General features: G+C 41.2%; 1 protein-coding gene across 11 annotated transcripts in view; it reads left to right on the forward strand.

Annotated features, from left to right (window-relative positions):
* Positions 1-20,415, forward strand: part of SOX5 (SRY-box transcription factor 5) — a 604,370-nt gene that overhangs the window by 296,995 nt on the left and 286,960 nt on the right. For 5 of the 11 annotated variants that reach the window (XM_014256068.2, XM_088055173.1, XM_088055171.1 and 2 more), the window contains exon 1: positions 16,528-16,644. The exons of 2 other annotated variants lie outside the window; for them this stretch is intronic. In XM_014256068.2, coding sequence (XP_014111543.1) covers positions 16,607-16,644 — 38 coding nt within the window. In that variant the 5' untranslated portion in view covers positions 16,528-16,606. Of the gene's footprint in view, positions 1-7,689; positions 7,747-15,783; positions 15,829-16,527; positions 16,645-20,415 lie in introns of those variants that run through there. 4 more of the 11 variants (XM_005526982.3, XM_088055175.1, XM_088055169.1 and 1 more) reach the window with 4 other exon arrangements.

Here is a 20,415-nt window from a genome sequence, read left to right on the forward strand (position 1 = left end):
ATGAATAGAAACATTTTCAGAATAGACACTCTCCTGAACACACAGTTGTTTTACAGGAATTAAAGAAGTCCTTATGCTGGATGGATAAGCCAACTCCAGATAAAATAAGAACCAGTCTATACTTTGATCTGCTGTTTGAACAGAACCATTTTGAAGAACTTAAAAAGTTCTAAGTTTTGTTGATCTTTTTGCCTTCTTCCTTGCTTTTCTCTTTCCAGGTTTAATTTGAAGCAAATGCTATACAATACAAGATAAGAGGCTTGTTTGCCCTATTATTGACATGAAATCTATCAGATTTGCAACAAATGGTTTTTCTGGTTTATCAGCATTACTCAAGATCTTGGATGTTTGACATGCATACAAAGCAAAATGCTCTATTGACCAAAATCCAAATACCACACCAAAGAACATGTCAGCTACAGAGACCACCACTATGAGCCTCATCTTTTCAAAACAGCCATAAATCCCCAAGAAGGCAAACTAAGTATGAGCAAACCTTGATTTGATTTTCTTGATTTTTTTTTTTTTTCTCAAATGAATGTTCACAACATTTCCAGGTCATCCAGTAAGTAGCATTCCATCACTTGCACCATCTCTGCCACTTTAGTAACAGATGATTAATGAGAGGACATCAGAGACAGGTGCAGAATATAGTCCCACTGAAATCCACTCCAGTCTGAACTTTTCTCTTGTTTTCTACGTTCCTTGCTGGGTATTAGAGAAGTCAATAACATACTAACAGACTCAAAGAAAATAGCCTCTCAATGAGAGAAATTGTGGCTATTGAAACAACAGTTTCACCAAAGATCCATTGGTAAGTTCTTGTAGCAATTCTGTGCACTTATGCACTAGTCTCTATTTTGAAAGTGCTGTAAAAAAAATTAACTGGTCTTGGAAACACCAAAAAATAACTACTGGCTGTTTTTTTAGGATTGGGATGCTTAGTGCTGGGACCTTAAAGATCTGAAAGGAGCTGGACCAACAGTGGCCTTGTGAATCGGGGAATTCCTGCCCTAGGGTCACCTGTTTGAATTATTAGGCAGCTCATCTTTACCTCAGTGATGTTTTCTGTATCTAGAGATGACATGATATGTATTTTTGGTGACGCATATTGAAATCAAAGAGTGTTCATTATGTAGTCACAATTGTTCAGAAATTTCTTTGAAGTGTTGTTTGAGAGAGAACCCTGATAATCCCGTGGTACTTAGTTCATGCACATAGTGCTGCTGTCTTATGTTGTCTTGGCTGACTGTGTTGTTTAACTGGACTGCAAAAAACATGCAATGAGTCCTGTACCTACCCTGGTGTGATTTGGCAGTAAAACTTAACAAAAATTAACTTTTGCCACTCCTTGAACATCTGAGTGGCTTTGGGCAGATATTAAAGTTGTAGCACACCTTTATATTTTTCAGAATCAAAGGCACTAATTCCAAGAGATTGCTAAATGCCAGATTCAAACTCTGGAGTTTACATGTATTTCCAGCCTGTTTCCTGTCAGGGAGTTTTATTCCAACCATATCCATTTTCTTTACACAGAGAATATCTTGTTCCCTTTAACTGGAGCTGCACTTAGATCTGCAAGTGTTTAATGTGAACAGTGACAGAGCCTAAGTGCCTAAATGAAATCTTGTGATCCCAAGAACCTCCTCTTAGGTTCTGTCTGCCCTGATTGTGCTGAAACTTCCCAATTGTGAGAGATCCTTAACTTAAAATAAAGTGCACTCAGAAGTGCTGCTTTCTTGGTTGAAATGAACAGCGTAGCACTTATCTTCCTCAAAGATCTCTCTGGATCCACAGATGAAGTGCTGCTCTGGGGGGGTTAGTCTCTCCTCTTGCCACAAGGGGATAAGGTTGTGTTTCCCACTTTTGAGGAGAGTGGCCCAGCCACCAGAGAGAAGGGGAGGCTGGGGATGGTTGAGATCTGTAATTTTTTTAATGAAATTGTTCAAACTGGCCAGAAAGAATGAAAGAGTAATTTGGCTGCAGAAAGATATTTCTCTTCTAGCTTAATGAATTAGATAATGAAACAATTTTAATGCTTCATCCATGGTCATTTTCATGTAAAATGAAGAAAGAGGCCATGGAGGAGAGTGTGGAAAGTGGAGGGCCATCTTCTCAGTTGTGTATTTTACTTGCAGTGCTAATAGATTGTCATTGTGCTCCTTGAATTTCCCATCAAAGCATTCTTTGCACTTTGCACCAGTTTCTAGACAGACTTTTGGTAAGTAATTGCAGCTTCAGTACCTGGTGGTTGGAATAAGCCTTTGGGAACAGCAAGGCATGAGCTTGTAGCCTTGAGGCAGAGGAGGGCTGGCCCCAGCTTCTCCATTCCCTGTGTGTCCTCACTGAACGTCACAGTCGTGGAGCGTTTGGTGTGTGGGGCACGCACAGCCATAGGCACTGCCCTCCCTCCTTCCTCCTCTGGCAGCACTGAGATGAACAAGGTGATCCCTTTTCTTCTCCTAAAAGCAGCAGCCTAATAAGGTCCAAAGGGACAGGATAGGTTTGAGCTGTGAGGTCCAAAGACAAGGAGCAGTCTCTTGGCAGCAGTGAATTCAAACACCAGTGGGGGTGGTATTTAAATCCTGTCCCCATGCTCTTTAATAAGCTTCCTTCCACAGATCAGACTATATAATGTCTAAGACACCTAATACAGTGTATAGACAGCTTTTGTGTGTAACTGGGTGTGTGTTCATGTATGAGTGCTGTGTTCCCACTCTCATCTCCCTAAGGAAGATGCTCATGATGTTGATTTTTATTTACTGTAGGTACTGGGGGCTGTTGGGTAGGTTTTGTTGTGGGTGGGTGATGATGTAGGGCTCATTGTCAGGGTGCCAACAGGGCCTGGGGCTATGGGGGCTCCCCCCAGGTGGGCTGTGGGGTACATCCACAGGGCCAGGGTGTGGGGCTGGGCAGGTCTGGCAGGGCTGTGGGGAGCTGAAGCCTAGCCATGCTGTAGCATCCCTGGGACAAGGGCTGATGGCCCCGGGGCTGAAATGGGGTCCTGAGCCATGGGTAGGGTGGAGAGAGTCCTGGGGGTGGGCTCCAGGCCCTGGCACCTGTCTCCAGTCCTTGAGTTAGACCTGATGGGCAGCAGCTCCACCAGATGAAAATGGTTAATTTCTTGCTGCTTTAAATTTTCTGAGCAGTCTAACGAGAGGTTTGCTTTCACATCCTTTGAGATTAGTCTTTATTTCAGACAATGCTTTCAACACTAAAAGGGTCATAAAAATAGACATTTCCTGAGAGCTTAGAAAGAAAAACTGTTAGTCTCCCATCCTTCTCCCTCCCCCAAATTATTTGATAATGGAATGGGAAGCTTTCCCATAATCTTTTGCTTGATTTTTTGCTAATATGAACCTGTCAAAGATCATGGCATTTCCTTACTGTGTGATGTGAAGCCAGCTGGAACCAAACAAGCCACCCACGTTTTTCATCATCTTTGTATTCTGATAGGAGCTACTGCTTAGCAGAAATGAGAAAATACCTGTTATTCCTTTCTTGCTGTCATGGTGGCCACATTGAGGCCGTTTCCTCTTGGCTGAAGTGTGACTAAACCTGGATAAATGTGACCAGGCCAAAAATAAAAGGTTTTCTTCCTGGAACTAACACCTTACTTGTCGCTGATGGTGGAGGCAGGAATGCAACAAAACCCTCCAATGTTCCTGCACAACAGCCCACTTTATTGAGTGCTCAGTCCCCAAAGGCTGGGCCTGCTACCCATCAGTCCATACTGGTCCAGTTACATAACCTACTGGTCACATTATATACTCAAGGCACTCATATAATAATTTATGCTTCAGTTATACAGTTAGGATAAATTATAATTTTGAGGCCTTCAGGCCACCACAATAAGGCAGTTCAAGAGGAAAGGAAATTAAGAAATTACACTTTCCACTCACTGTCCCAAATAAATATTTGCTAGGATGAATAAGGAATGCTCCTCCTTTGGTTTGAAGGTACAGAGATTTGGGTCTGAAAAAAAGCTCCTTCTTTTATCCTTAACCTTCTTTTCCTACAGAAAGGAGAACTTTCATTGAGCACCTGGACCTGCTTACCAGAGAAAATGAGTAACTTCTGCTCTTATATCAATTGTACTCTTCTTAACAAAAGCCATCTAAAGAATGGGCAGCCAGTACAAAATACAGCTCCTCAGCCCCTTGGTTTCTAGGTCTGATGCCTCTGCAGCTGGAGGAAAGAATCTCTCCCATTTCACTTTCCCATTTCCGCCTTTTCTCTTAGCCTATATTGCGTCTGTTTTAATCATCAGTGTTCTGCATGTAACATCTCTCAAAGTCTAATCCATTGCTATGGACCCACCTAGTGACGGCTTTATAGATCCTTTATATTCATAAAGGCACTTTTTAAAATCTTTTCATTATTTTTATTATGCTTGGCTTGTTTGGTTTGGGTTTCTTTTATTTTTGGTGTTGAAATATATCTCAATACCCAAACCTAACACTTTGAATACTTCCATCACTGAGAAAGCAATGATACTTACGTGGTTACATGTGAATAAATGCCTAAGTGCAAGGAGTATGGTCACATTTTTCAGAAAATGACCACAAATACTATGTAAAATACATCATGACAAGTAAGAATTGTCTGTACTCTGAGGAAGCTTTTATTCATTGGTATGGGAATGGAAGTGATCAGTCCAGTTTAGAAAGATGCTGAGAGGCCTGCCCAGTGCTCCTGGTCTGTGTTGGAGCCTGCTCAGGAGATGTTCTCAGCCTGAAACATCTCTAGGCACACCAACTGTAAAGAATTAGCAACATGCTATGGCTTTCAGAGTTAATCTACTGCCTTTTGCTTTGTTCAGTGATATCTGCAACATTTTTGGACAGCCAGAAACAGCTCAGCAACACCTGACTTCAGCGACTGATGCTGAATATCTGAAAATATTGGACAGGTGCTCCTGGGTTATGCAGAGTGGTTATGTGTAGTCAGGCTAACGAAGCAAAGGTGCACAGGATTCACTGTTCATGTGGTGTGAGATCCAGTTCAGTGTATGTCATGTGTCTGCTGCCTTTGGGCTGCCCATGGAGGTGGGAGCCTCCCTCCTGCCATTCCTTGGTGTTCTTTAACCTGAGAATCTGAGTAGTCAAACAAACTGTTTCTCAGAGGTTTGCTTGCTGTACTCCTCCTCATTTAGTAAACTCCCTGTGTTATATTAATAACTGAATATTCACTCATGAGCATTCATTGTGGTACACAGATCTTGTGTGTAACAACCTTTAAAAATACAGTTCTAGGAATTATTCCCTGACTGACTATCCTGTGTTTTAGGGATAGGTTGCAGGCCCTGTATGGACATTGGAGGGAGTGGCAGAGGTTGTGAATATTTACCACTAATGAAACTGTGTTTGCAGGTAAAGTTTCAGTGCAATGAGAAATTTTGTAAGGTTTATAAGAAATATGTCTTTATTTCAATTAAAAAGAAAAACCCAACCTGTATGGTTTCAATCAATACTGAAATTCTTCCATCCTGGTTTTATATGTTTTCTCTCATGCTTATCAAAATAATAAAGCCATGCACAGTAGCCACACAAAACTCTGTAGTCAGATTTGTCAATGCAAGTCCTTGGATCATTTTAAAAAAACCCAGTATTTTTTCTTATATGGACTAATCCAACCATGCGCAGAGACTATCCAAACTCTTACATGGTACAAAATGTACATCTTGTACAATCCCTGGTCCAATTCCCAGTTGCAGGAACCTATAGTTCCCTCAGTTCTGGAGAGCTGATGCCATTTCATATCATCTTTAGTATCAAAGACAGGCTCTGATTTTCTGCATATCCTTGGTATCAATGCATGGTTAAAGTTAATTAACCCCCAAAGGCTTCCCAAGTCTGGAGTATAGACTTGGCTCCAAGTTGTTGGAAAACTTGATTTGCACAGCTCAGTATGCAATATTACGAGAGGAAATGTGGCATTGGAATAGGTATGGCCTAAAACTGGAGAACAGGAATATCACTGGCTAGAAATGTGGGAAAACCCCATTCAAAACAAGTTTATTGCTTTGGAATGTACTGAAATTGCATGGAATAAATTCAGGTGTTTTCATGTCACATTTGTAAATATTTTTTCCCTCTGCACTGTAACACAGAATAATAGGTAAAAAGGGGGACAGGTTTGCTGAAAAATAAAATTGTTTCCTGGTCATATTCAATTGTATAAGGCTTAAGAGGGAAATCTAACCTGTACCTATTCTTTTGCAATATTAAGGATTGGCTACTGTCAAAGAAAAAAGTGAAGGAAAAGCAGATGCTAAACTCATCAAATGAAGAGCAACAGAGCAGTGAGTAAAGTTGGACACATCAAAATGTGCGACTGGAAATTGATGATGAGCTCAAATAGGGCTGCTAACTTAATATGTATTCTTTCCTTTTAATATTGGCTTCTAACCTGTAAGGTTGGAGAAAGCCATTTTTCTGCTTCTCTTTAATTGAACAGTAGAATTGATGCTGAGAATTAGTCTAATGACTTTTCTTTCCTCACTTGATAAATTGGTTGAAATGGTAATAAAAAATAAAGTTAGGAGACATATAGATGAGTGTTCTGATACAATAGCTATCCATCAGCATAGCTTTTGTAAAGAAAAAATTATGCATAAAGATAATTGCTCAAGCTTGTCAACAAATAATAAAATAAAATCATTAGATTTTTTTTTTCCCTTCAATGGCAGTTTTTGAAAAAGACCTTCACGAGGTTCTTGGATAGACTGGCTTCTATATGAGGAAAAAGCTGCAAGACTTTTTAGAGAAAAGTTAAATAATAAAAATAGAAGTTTATTAAATAAAAGGAAGGGAGATCAGTTACTTTTTATTTTTTCAGTTATTATAATAATGAGTCAGTCAAATCAAACACACAAAATAGGAAACAGTCCTCTATGTAACTTATAATTTACTTTTGGCTCAGAAGTAACATGTATTTGGATTTAAATACTTTTCTGAAGTAATAAAGCAGTTAAAGCATTCAGCAGGAGATGAGGGACAGGAATAAGTTTCCCCCCTCATTACAGAACACTTGCCCAGTCTGGGCCCACCTTGTTTGAAGTATCTAGGAGATAATTTAATGAAGAACTGCTTTGATGCAGGCTGTACTTTGTGTCTGAGGCAGAGTCCTCACTTCAGTTCAGTGGTGATTTTTCAAACTAACATAAGAAAAAATTGCTTTTATTAAATTATGTACATTTTTTTCATGCAATGAAGCACAAATCCTGGCAATGTCATGTTTTTGTGGCCCTATGTGTCATGGCCCACAAATCACCCTAAAAGCTGTGATCTTTTTAGAGATTATAGGCACAAAGCTCTGTATGGTTGTTTTTGTGCCAAATGCCTGTCCTGGCTGCATACAGCAGGTTTTAACATTGACTACAGTATTGGGACCCTTCTAAAAAATTTATAGCAAGTTGTAAAATAAATGAAAAAGTCAATGCCAGTTAAAAAAAAAAACAAACCAAAACTATACAAAAAAAACAAACAAAAAAATCCCCATAAAAACCCAAACAAACAAACAAACAAAAAAAAAAACACCTGAGGAAGAAAAAGGTAGATGTCTCCTTTTATTTTCCACCCAATTTGCACTTCTGGAAACACCTGCTGCCATTCTATTGCTAGCTCAGACTTCCTTAAGAAAACAAGTTGCAACTGTGGCATTCTCACTTGTGAAATCCTCGCCCAGATTTTGAACCACATTGCTCTCAAGAAAGGGTAGTAGCCACATGCAAATGTTAAAAAGGTAAGTACAAAAGTGATTTCATTTCTCGAAAAAGTGTCAAAAGACTATCTTAAATCCGATGTGGTGACATTACACTGTTTCTGCATTTTGATGTTTTTCTCTGTATGGCTCAGACTGTTAACATTCAGAAGCTGTCTAATTTATTTTATTTTATTTATTGGATGGGGTCAGGCACTTTGTAAATTATGGACTGCATTCTCAGTGAATCAAAATATTTAGGTTGCTTGTGTAGTTCAGTCCTTGGCATCATGTCACTAATTACTTTAACACAACTCTGAAATAATGACAAAAAGAAAATGCATTGAAAAGAAAGAGAAATTAAACTTTGTACAACAAAACAAAAGCCACATTAGAAATAGAAAATGTTATTGAAAGCAAAAAGTGGGTGACCAAATGTGCAGTCTGGATTCAGTACAATGTTACATGGCAAGAGAAGAGACACTCAGCTCTGGATCTTCTCCAGGCAGAGGAAAATTTATGACATAAATTTTCTTTGATAAACATTCCTAAGAAGTTCTTTTTATTTTTATCTTAATGCATGTCTGTCTGTCTCAGTCCAGTGGTCTTTTTTTTTCCTTGTGTTTTTATTTTTTTTTTTTTTACATCTCCTTTCTGATTCTTTTATATTCTGAATATACCTCAATGGCAACTGTTGAAGATCTGTCTTACAAGCTAATTGGTACTAGAAAGTAGTCAGCCCTGTACCTGGGTTGTATTAGGGCTTTTGAAGAGTGTCCCCAGATATTCCGATTTTCCCATATTTATGCTTCAGAACTCCGTGGCAGTATTTTCTCCGTTTTTCCTTGTACAAGGTACAGAAGCATTCCCAGGGGCCTTTAGCATTCTACCCTGGCAATGTTTCTAGGCTCTAGCTGTCCCATGTAATGAGAGATGAGAAGCAAGAGTTAAGCCTCCATAGAAATAGCAATAACAAGCCATTGGTCTGCTTTATGCTATACTTATGTATTTATTTCTCTGTAATAGTGGCTGAATTGAAGTCTGTGTGCTGGAAGTAGGAGTTTAGATTTTTGCTTTTACTCAGAAGTGGAAAATCACTTATAAAACTTCATCAAAGCACCATTAGAGTAAATTAAGGATTATGTATGCTTTTATAACTTTATAAATGCGATGTAACTCTGCATACTCACTGATTGCTCTTCACTGTTTTAAGGTGTAAGACGGCAATGTGTTTATATCTCCTTCCCTTGTATTTAATGTCATTAGAATCACCACTTAATTTAGAGTTTGATCTTCACAGTGACTTGTATAGTAAGTTAAATATCAATGGACTGCATTTAATAAACACTGATTTGTATTAATCTTGTTATAGACTGTATACATAATGTAGGGATCTCATGCATGGCATACTAGAAAGGAATGCATTTCCAAATTTGTTTTGAATTTGACATTTAAGTATTTCTATTTATGAAACATTTACTAGATAGTAGTTATAGTGAGTCCTTATTATTATACTGACTAAAAAAGAATAGAATAGATAAAGAGTTTACAGAATGTAGGAATGTTACCTCTTTTTGTGTTCTTTTGTCTAATTGCAATTGCAGTCAAAACTGTAAACTGGTTCAGATAGAGGATATTTCTTACAAAAGACCTGTTTCTTCACTGTTTCTCCAGTAAAAAGTGAATACCAAATGGTGATGTTATTTTTGAAGAACTTTATATTGCTACTTTTCATAATCCAGTGAGGCACATAAAATGGAGGGCATCCATGAATAAACTCTGTTTGAGTAATGCACACTTGCAAGGAGTTCAGTCTGGTTAGCTCAGAGTGGCTGTAGTTCTGTGTTAAAAGTGTCACAAATGATGGTGATGGCACAACAAGAAAACCACTTCTAGTAAGGAGAGCAGACAGTCAATGTATGTGTGGGTGGGGAGAATTTGGATGGCAAACACCAGAGCAAACCTCATGACCACAAGAGAAAGGCTGGAATGCCTTCACCAAACACAGAGGACTGGGTGATGTGGACTATTCCAAAACACCCTTGCACTTCTACTTGCATGTTGCTTGGGGATCACTGGAAGCAAACCTGTTTGTTTTAAACCCAATGTCCTCGGTCTTCAAGTTAGAGCAGACTAGAGTGGAAAAAGCAGTGATATTAGAAATACAGAGACAAAATGTGGTGACTAATCTTGGTCAGTGGATCAGTCCAAAAAAAAGAGACAGAATTGTTGTTGTGGGAGTGATAAGAACGTGGTGGCATAAGAATTGTGAGAGCTATGAAGAAAGGCCGAATGGGGCAAGCAGGACAGTCTCAATTTCAGTGCATTTGGAATCCCACTCAACAATAATTACCTACAAATAGACCAAAGCTGTGGTTTTAGGATACTCAGGCTCAGAAGCTCGTGTTGCTTGTAAAGTCTTGCAGAAGCACCAGGGAAGAAGGGAGTAATCTCCCTTTGCTGGGAGTCGGTTCTCTGAAGGAATGTGTTGGGGTCAGGGCTGTGGGTATTGTGGCAGGCATTTACATGTTCACAGCAGTCACTGGGAATGCCACCGAGGGAGAACATTCTTGCTGGCATTGTCATTGGAGAGGCTGAAGGTTGGATGGGCACTGATAGTAAACAGACCTGTCACTGAAAGGAATCGTCCCTGTGAGCAGGGACACTGGCCTAAGGTGAGGCTGTGGGCATCACTCAGGATGGGATGTTCTGTGCCAGATAACTACACTGAAAAAAGAACCTTAAAAAAAAAAAAAGACTGGGAGCAATAGGTTCCTATTTTAGTACCATTTTATGTTCAGAACCTTAATGAGGAACTGTAAATTTTAAATCCAGTTATCTTCTTAAGTAATTTCAATCACAGTTCCTATCCATGGGTATACTCTATTTTCATTACTATTTTTTTTTTCTAAATGGTCCTGGTTTTGTTTGTTTTTTTTTTCAAGCTACTTCTGTGCAAACCAAGGATACTAAGACAAGCAGAAAAGAGACCTTGTATGTAACTGAAAGTATACAGAAATAAAAAAAACAATAATAACCCCCAAAACAGAGAGGGGTGGGAGAGTGACACAAAACCCAGATTGTGCCATCACACTAATATTTTTCAGTTTTACGATTAAAAGTTACTTATTGCTAAAGTAGGTATGTAATTTAATTTTAAATGTGTTTACATGTATTATTTTAATTTCTAAAGATCCCTACTTATATTATAGTTTGCAAATATATTAATGTTGAGATTGCTTTACCCTGGCTGATTCAGAGTGGACAAGATAAAAAAGTGAGTTTCAACCTCCTTTAAAAAAAAATAAATAAGGACTTTATTGTAATATTCAGGGAAGTTAGAATTTAGATGAAGGTTCAGATTTCTTTTTAGGGATAGCATCAGTCCTTTTTCACAGGGAGGGTTGCAGATGGTAGGGCCTTGCTAAAAGTGCAAGTGAATAACTGATAAATGAGGGCTTCCCACTTACAAATGAGATGGTTTTACTTTTCCTTGAAGAAATGCAGTAAATTGAAAAACTCTAAATAGCACAGAAATTTCAGTCCTCCAGACCGCCTTCTCCTTCTCAGATTTTGCTATACTATATTAAGCATTCAGTTTTGCCAACACTGAACATGCCTGATATGGCATTTACATTCTTTAAAAAAGGCATAGATTAGTTTTATTTCTAAGAGTTAACTTCTCCTCTTGACACATGTACTTAATTCCCATTAATGGAAATGGCAGCTAGGCATGCACACTGGAAGGAAAAATCTGTTCCTAAGCATATGATCCAAACTGCATTGTAGCTAAACATTTCCATGCTCTGAAGTAAGCACTCATTATTTGCAAGATATTTTTCATAATAAATGCATCAACCCCGCTCTATTCTCCCTCCACTCTCCCATAGTGTGTTGCAAAACACCCTTTCTTAGAAGTCTTACAGATTCATTCTTAATGCTGCAGTTGTTTTGAGTGTGTGCCTAAAAAAGAAAATCCATTTAGAATCTTCAGAGTTTTGCATATTTTCTGGGAGAATTTTCCAGTAAATCGTTCCATGGAACATCTTACATTGCCTTGGACTTCGTAGGTCTCTATTATGAAAACCTACAGTGAAAATACAAAACCCCAAAAAGCTCTTTTTTATCCCCCCCAGAACTTCCTTTACTTACAGTATAGCAGTATCTGCCAAAAGCACTAGACTGAAGTGATATCGTTTAAGGATTAAAAAAAAAAAAAAAAAAAAATATATATACATATATAATGTTTCATTTAAGGTTTTCCTTCTTCCAATGTGCTTGTCTAAAGACTTGAGGATTCTGCCTATGCAGTATTCCAGAGTTATAGTATTCCTAATTGGACCTGGGTGGGTAATTGATTTTTTTTTTTGGTTCACCTCTTGAACTGAAGAACCACAATAGCAAAAAAAAAAAAAAAAAAAATCAGTTAAGCACGAAAATTCTTAGAGGAGTTTATGATTTCAGTTGCGTCCCTTCATCCAAATGAAAATCAAAGCTTTTTTGTTTAGTTCAACCCAAACTGTCCTCTTTTACTGGGACTTTTTTTTGTTTTGGGCACCCCTTAAAGGAAGCAGATTCACTGAAGCGCTACGGGAATAGTAAGGGGGTTTTCATTTTTCTCATCATTTAAAGATATTTGTATCTGAATTCTCAGATTGAGAAGAAAGAATTGAGAGCATTAAATGTGTATGCTGGAGGTTGCAAGTGAGTTTTGTAACTACGACTCACTCGGTAAAAAGGGGCAACAGAGCTTCCTATCACTAGTCAAAATTTCAGAACAAGATAAAATTTCTCATGTTAAAAACTGTACAATTGCATGTTACATACATTTTCTTCTTTCTCAGTGGCTATTTATCCAAATTTCTCAGTTTTTCCACTTTCTGATGTGCTAGCAGACTTTGTGACATGTCCTGGCAATTTCTAAAAAGCAAGCTAAAAGTTAATATGAAATGATTTTAGAAGGGTTTCAAGATCCCCTCAAACCACTTAACTTGCCTTTTCTCCATCTTGCAATTGCAGCTGAACTTATGAGAAAATCGTTTTATCAGAAAGTCTATACTTAACTGTCTATATTCCTATAATATATACACATACACATACATATATATATATATAATCCATATAATCCAGTATAGTACAAGGATACTGTAATGCTGTATTACTGCAACAGCAGGTTAGGTTTTTTTTCCCTCTTTGGACACCACTCTGTTTCCCCTCAGTCATCTGGGAGCGGTAGTTGCAGAAAACAAAATGAAGGTAATGGGGAAGAAGGAACCTAAGCACAAAATTCAAAAGTAATTGTAAACTAGGTTAAGTAAAAGAAGAGTTCATGTCAGAACCATTCAGAAGAGAAACCTCTGTTTCCTTCCTTACATCCATTTCCTCTCCCCTTCTCAGCTCTCCCTCTTGCTCAGTTAGATTAGTTTTCTCTCCCACACTTTTATTTTTCTTTTTTTCTTCCTTTTAATATGGTTCTTTCTGCTTCTTCCTAGTCTAGCCCATGTCTTCTATAATCCCTGATGTTGATGGTGGTTGCTTTTGGTTTCTAATCATATTAGTTGGGAGCCAGCAAACCAGGAGCCCCAGTGTGCTAGGGATAATACCAGCTTGGGGGGAGGGGGGTGTGATCATTGTCCTAAAAAAGCTCAAATAGGAAATGATATGGGAAAGGGGTAAATACATCAGGACAGACAAAGGAAGGACATGGTAGAAAAAGGGCAGTTGTGGGGTGGAGCTGAGTGTCCTTGGTGAAAGCATATGAGGTTAGAGCTGAATGGAGCTAACATGCAGTCAAAATATGGAATTCCTGTTCTATCCAAATGGTTGAGATTTATACTTCTTTTAATAAAAGGTGATCTTAATTTTCTTCCAGATGTGGCTTCTGTGTAGCTTCACTCTGTAAACTTGTCCCAAGGCTGAGCATGAGGAAATAGGGGAAGCAAAGCAAGAGCTGGGACAGAAGGAACAGCATTTATGGATGGGCAGTGGTGCATCAAGGGGAAAATGAAACACCAAGAAGAGGGGCCCTACAGAATGTGAAAACAGAAATGAAGCATATTTTAAACAAAACAGTAAAAGTAAAAAAAAAAAATCTGGAGGAAAAAAGCTCAAATATATATATGTATATATGTTTCAGCAGCATAAGGGCTGTTGTGGACTGTGAGGCATGTGGGGTCTTTGTTTTTCATCCTTTTGCTGGAGTTGACTAACTGTGTCAACTTGGGCAAGATACTAAGCCTGCCTGCATCTCAGTTTCCTTATTTGAGGCCAAATTCTCTTACTAAGTAGCCTCCTACTCCACACAGAGATTTGCTGATTTGAATGGAGCCCCTGCAGAGTGAGATACTTTTCAATACAAATAAAGTTTTGGAATCGGCCCTAATTATATTTATTACCTGCAGAGGAGTAATGTGAGACTTAACATGGTTTGAGACCCTCAGATGAAAGAGAAAGTATTTGGAATTGTTCTTTTTAATCATCTGCTGCCTTTTCAAAGTCTACTTCATGGCTATCCTAAAAGGGATAGCTACTAACAAACAAATGAAAAATCCTTGTAGGTATTAACAGGTTTGTGGGGCTCCGGTGGACGGACCTCTGTGGAAAACATTATTTGCTGGGGGCTAGGGAAGGAAGCTGGCTTACCCTGCCCCACAGTGAGGAGCCATTAGATCTCCCTCATGCCAGAAGTTGACAGATTGTGTGCGGCTCGGCTCGGAGCGCTGTGCCGGTGGAAGGCAGGCTGGAGGCTGCCTTTGCAGATCCTCCTTTATGAACCATAACGACGGCACCTTCGCAAACTTGGCTGCGGCGCTTTGTTCCGTGCCTGGGTCGGGCGCTCCTCGGTGATGATGCACAGAAGTTGCGAGTGGGTTTGCTCCTCGTGATTAAAGCTAGCAGCCGACTTCCAGCTGATAATGCCTTTATACCAACACTGGACTGATTGGCCTCTGCATGAGCCTGCTGGTTTCTAACATATGCACTGAGAGCGAAAAGCAGCAAATTAAACAGTGTAGCTGTTGGATATTAAAAATAATAAGCTTTTCTATTTGGCATTTTTCTTAAGCCAGTGGGCACAAAAACGTTGAAAGTTTTACGGATGCTCCGTGCAAATATGTGTGCGTATTTCAAAAAGTAAACTTGCTATCTCCGTGCCACTGGGAGGCAGGGATGAGAGGGGTGGCAATGGACCTAATCGAACTGTTGTGGGGTCAAAACCACGTGGGTTCTAAAGGCCCTTAATGTTGTCCAGCTGCAGATCAAGGAAGGGGGGAGAGAAGGGGGAAGAGAGAAAAGAATTAGGGCAGGGGAACTGGAAAGAATGGGTTATAGATAAGTGGTCCTGTGTGGGTGTGTATGCACGTGTGTGTGAAAGAACAGGCAGCCCAAATTTTTTCTCTTTTTTTTCCTTTCCCCTCCCGCGCCTTACAGCGAGTTCAGTGCCAGGCCGGACACGGGCCGCGCACACTGTTGAGGCATTGTGCGCTCCGCTTCCAGAGTAGCCCCCGGCTAATCCCCGCGGCTCGGACGGGAATTTCCCCGCCGCGCTCTCCCGGCCGCTGCCCCCTCTCCCCGCCGGGGCGGGCTCGGGAGCAGCCCTTGCCTCCGGAGCGGAGAGGGATGCGGGTGTCCCCGGGGCGGGATGCGGGGGCTGTCTCCGAGCCCCGTTACCTGCTCGCCTTCCTCGCCTGCCAGATTTTTATCTGGATAATTGGAAGTGCGGCGGAGGCTGCGCTCCGCCAGCCGAGGGGCTCTGCAGCCGCGCCTCGTCCACCTTGTTATCAGGGGTTGTCTGGGCAAGGGAAATGAGAGGAAGCCACGACCGAGGGACTTCTGCTGCTCGCCCGGAGAGTGGGGGGGGAAAAAAAGGAAGGGGGGGGTGTGTGTGATTAAATAGAAAACGAGAAAAGCCCTAACAGATGAGCGGAAAGTTTATTTTTGTTGTTGTTTGAACATCCGTGTGTGTGCGTTCGTGTGCGCGCCCGCTGTTTTGGCATGTGGCTACCTTTTCCCTTGCACACAACGGGGCTGTTTGATGGAGTTTGGAGCCGAGGAAACTTTGGGTTTGTTGCCAGGACGGTTCGCAGCACTTTGTGGAAAGCAAGAGCTAACAGTGAGACCGACAGAGTGAGTGACAAGTTGTTTACAGGTTTCCTTGAAGGGGCCTCTGCTATATTTCAATCTGTCAAAGTTGCTTTTCTTCCCTCAGAACAATGCCTGATTGTTGTGTGGGGTGGGTTTTTTTTTTGGTTTTTTTTTTTTTTTTCCCCTACCCAAAGAGAGAGAGGGAGAGAGAAAGCGAGAGACCGGGAAGGGTGGGGGAAAGGAATGAAAATTCTTCGGAGCACAAATGCCTTTGGTAACATTTTTATGTGTTTAATCTCTTCTCCCCTATTTCAACTCCGAGAGTTGACAACTGTTTCAATTTAATCAGTCTGCTCTTGTTTTATCTTCTTTCTCCACTGATCTTCCTCAGCGTAGGGGATTTGCTCCTGGTTTGCCGGTTTAGGTGGATTGTCGGACTGCTTTTTGTTTTTTTTCCCCTCCACCCCTCCGCGTTTTTTTAGGACATTGAAGGAGTTGACTTTTCCCGTTTGGCGGCGGCGGGCGAGCAGAATTAAAAGGAAAGGACAGGCCCCCGGAGGTCGCGCAGCGCGGCGGGGGGAGCTGCGCGATCATCCTGCTGCGAGCGCGCTGCCCCTTTAAGAGACTGGTCAAGGAGTCCTCGCTCAGAGCGAGCGAGCCGGGAGGGAGGGAGGGAGGGAGAGGGAGGGAGGGAGAGAGAGCGAGCGAGAGAGAGAGAGAGAAAATCAATCGGTTTAGAAGGTTTGGACTCACTTGACAGGTTCAGTTGGAGGCGACCATAGGTGGCTGCTGTGACAAAGGGAAATTGTGCTTTTCCAGCATGCTAACTGACCCTGATTTACCTCAGGAGTTTGAAAGGTGAGTCGAGTTGTTGAGGCGGGGTGTGTGTATGTGTGTGGGGGTGTCTCTTCCCTTTTTTTTTTTTTTTTGTTCTGTTTCGTGTTTTGTCTGTTATTGTATTCTTACTATTTTTACGGTTATTATTTTATTTATTTTTTTTTTTTAATTTATCGGAGCACGCCTGTTCGCGCGCGTGTGCGCGGATGGGCAGAGCGGGCACACGGACACGCGGGGACGGGCGCGCAACTCCGGCGGCCGGGGAGCCGCTCCCCCCCCGCTCCCTTCCGCGCTCCCCCCGCGGCTCCTCGGCTTCTCCAGCGCCGTGTCAGTGCCCGGGCTGGCGGCTGCAGCCGAGCCCCCGGCCCCCGGGCGGTGCGCCCGCGGCGCGCAGCTTTGTTCCGGGGCCGCAGAGGCTGCTGTGGTGTGTCCTCCTGCACACCCTGCCCGAGCCCAGCCGGTCCGCCGAGCCACCTTCCCGGGCAGAGCCTCCCCGCTCCTGCCCGGGGACTCCCCGGAAAGCGCTCGGAGGATGCCCGGTGGCGGCCGGGCGGGGGGTTCAACTTCCAACCTCAGGCTCCCGTCAAACTTGGGAAGGCGCTCTGCCGAGCACATGACCTTTTGTTGATCTAGCAGGAGCTATTATTTTTAGGCAACTTAACATCCCGGCCCTCCGTCAGGAGAACAACATCTTAATGCCTGAGGGGGGGGGGGGGGGGGGCTGGAAAAAAAAAAAAAAACAAACAGAAAAAGAAAGGGAAAAAAAAGTGAAACTCTTGCCTCCAAGTTTTGGCCGTCGCCTCTCTCGCGGAGTGTCAAGAGCGGGGTCTGGGTATGACGAGCGGGCTTCGGGTGTGACGTAGATGTGCCCGTCTCCCCCTGCCCGAAACAGGAGCCTTCCCTACTTGGAATCAAGTTTTTGCTGTCACTAGTGATGGCTTGTGACCTCCGAGAGTTTAGTCCTTATTTCATATGATCTGGTTCTCCTAAGATGTTGGGAAGCGTTCTCTCAGGCGCTTGTACGTACGTCCATTGATGGTCTCGCATCCCTCCCCTCCGGCTTCTTTTTTAAAGGTTATTAATAGCCCCTTGTGCGGCTGCAGTAAACAATCCAAACTTTCATTTCTAAGCAGTAAATGAAAGAATGCCAGGGTGCGCGTTACTGAGGTTTTTCTCATCTTCGTGAAAGCTACCTCCTGTATAAACATTTGGTTGTATCTGACTATGCAATACAAGCTAGGTGCTAGACCAGCTGGTTAAAAATATGCTAAGTCAAGCTGTTCATCGTTCAAACCTACTGAATTTGATAGTAAAGGCACAGAAAAGAAGGCAAGATAAAAACATTTTAAGTGGGCTGAGGAACACGCATGCAAAGGAAGGACAGGAAAGAACACTTGAATTAAAAGATCGGAGAAAATTAAAATTTGGAAATGCAGAAAAGAACTATTTTAACACTTTCAATCCTTGTTCTGAAACTAGAACGCTTCCTTACTAGAAAGTGGAATTGGCTTGGTTGCTCTGTTCCAGGGTTGTCTTTAATGCAGTTAATTTTCCAGACTTGGAATACTTGGCGTTTTCCTTTGGTTTGTTAGCATTACAATAATGGAACAAAATTGGTTTTGTTCACGTGCACTAAGTATTAACTTAGTTCAACTACCTGAGGAAACTGTTACTGTTTCTGATGTCAGATTTGATCTGGCATCATGATCATGTATTTGTCTTTTTCATACAGTCGATAGATTCAAGTATTTCTCGTATTTCCCTAAGTTTATACGTAGAAATTTATAAGCAAACAATTTTGATTATTCTTTGAACTTTGGGATGAACACAATGCTTGTAAACTCTCTGAAGCAGAATGAAGTCCTTTCATTTTCCCTGCTGGGGGACTTCTTTTTTTTTAGCTGAAGTCTCTCTGCGTTATAAATACAGATATTCATATAAATTTTATATATAAACAAGTCATTTGGGGCAACCATCATCCTTAGAATGAGCTTCTCTATTTTCTTCTTATTTTTTTTGCCCCTAGGCATGCGTTTTATTTTCAGAGATCCCAGCTTTGCTCTTGTAAACATTCTAGTTAAATAATCAATACGCTGCTCTCCTTTTGCCATGCAGATAATAGCTAGCAGTAGAAATGGGAAGCAATAAAAATGAACCTCAGGATATGCAATCTTTTTGAAAAAAAAATTTTTTTTTGAACAATTTTCCCTCTGCAGTTGAAATTGGGGATACAGACCGGTATCTTTGTTAATCATTACCATTTGTTTACATTGTGTGTGTTTGTCTATAGTTACACACACATACACAGACCCAGACACTGTCCATGTAGTCCATGTGTGTTTGTCAGGGAACAGCCAGGAGGACACACTTTCTCTTGCACAGAACTCCTCAGACCCACAAATGCCTGCAGAGTTGACGTGTGTGTGTGTGTGTATGCACGATGCGCAGATCATTGTTTTTTAGATGTTTATGGCAGGTTCTTTTCTTGGATTCTCAGTCAGCACAGTTCTTGGAGCACATTTCTGCAGTTGCTTGGAGTCCAGCTTGTCGTATCTGCATGTCTCACTTCGGTTTTGTTACCATTATCCCTCTCCCACTATTTGTTTTTAAACTTGAATAGCAAATGACAAGGAGGTAAAGATTTGTCAGGCAAAGTTGTTTGCAGTTCAGATCTCAGAGCATCCCTGTGTCTCTCAGGAGGTTCCTCTTTCCCATTGTCTTTCCTATGATGTTTCAATGTATCTCAGTAAACTGCAAACACTTGAGAAACTTTCAGTCACCCCAAGGGAAGAGAGCTGAATTCAGGGCTTCTCTTCTGTGTCTGTGGCCATTAGCGGGGGGAATTTACGGTACACACTTAGAATGAAAATGATCCTCAGTATCAGACAAATAAACACTCATTAATTCATTCAGCATCATGGGTAAATTGCAGTAGGTTTGGTGAATCAACATGTGTATAATTAATTACCGTGCCAAAATGGTGAGGATTTTTGTCCTTTCCTAAGAAGTTCCTTGCACGCCTTTATTTCTGTTTGTGGTTGTTCAGCTCCTTGATTGAGAGGAGCATCAGAATGCGTACGGTGAGGGGGATGATGTTTGCAGCAATATTGTAGGGAGATATTATAACTGGAATCCACTCGGTGTGTTACGCAGGGAAAGCTTCTGGGATGTACTGTGTGAGCGCCTGTGGCACCCTGAATTGGCTCTAAAGGTCTTGAAAAGAATAAGTCTTATGTTGTTTGATTTCTCTCTCCCTTTTTTTTTTTCCCCCTCTCTTTTTAAGTTGGGTCATTATACTTAAATGTATAATAAGTCTGGCCACAATAGAAAGAAAGTTTACTTCAGAGAGGATAAGGTAGAGACAATGCAGCCGGAACCATCGCGGACAGCTGGGAAATTTACAGAATGATAAAAACTCAGAAATGCCCAACATAAAGTTTTAATGTCTTAATAAAATCTGATTAATGAAAAATAGATAAAGTGACTGCTTAACAATATCCCTAGTGTATGGAATGTTCTTAAACCCAAATTAATTACTACATATTTGCATTTCTCTGTAGACTGAGAGAGAGGCTATGCTAGGCATCCAGACAGAGTGACATCCTTTCTCTTTTTCATTATTTCCTTTACTTTTTTTTCCATTTTTATTTTAACATGCCGGTTGAAGGTAAAGCGGTATGCCGTGCTTGTAGAAGGAGGATGGGTGGGTTAGTGCCACTGCAGGGAAAAAAAGGCAGAGCTAGAAGAGACAAAAGGCATGGATGGGAGGTAGTGGGGATGGGAACAGTAGAA

Source organism: Pseudopodoces humilis, chromosome 5 (genome assembly GCF_049639895.1).
Source record: "Pseudopodoces humilis isolate 2021_Gansu_Grassland_sample_001 chromosome 5, ASM4963989v1, whole genome shotgun sequence".
Taxonomy (NCBI): Eukaryota; Metazoa; Chordata; class Aves; order Passeriformes; family Paridae; genus Pseudopodoces; species Pseudopodoces humilis.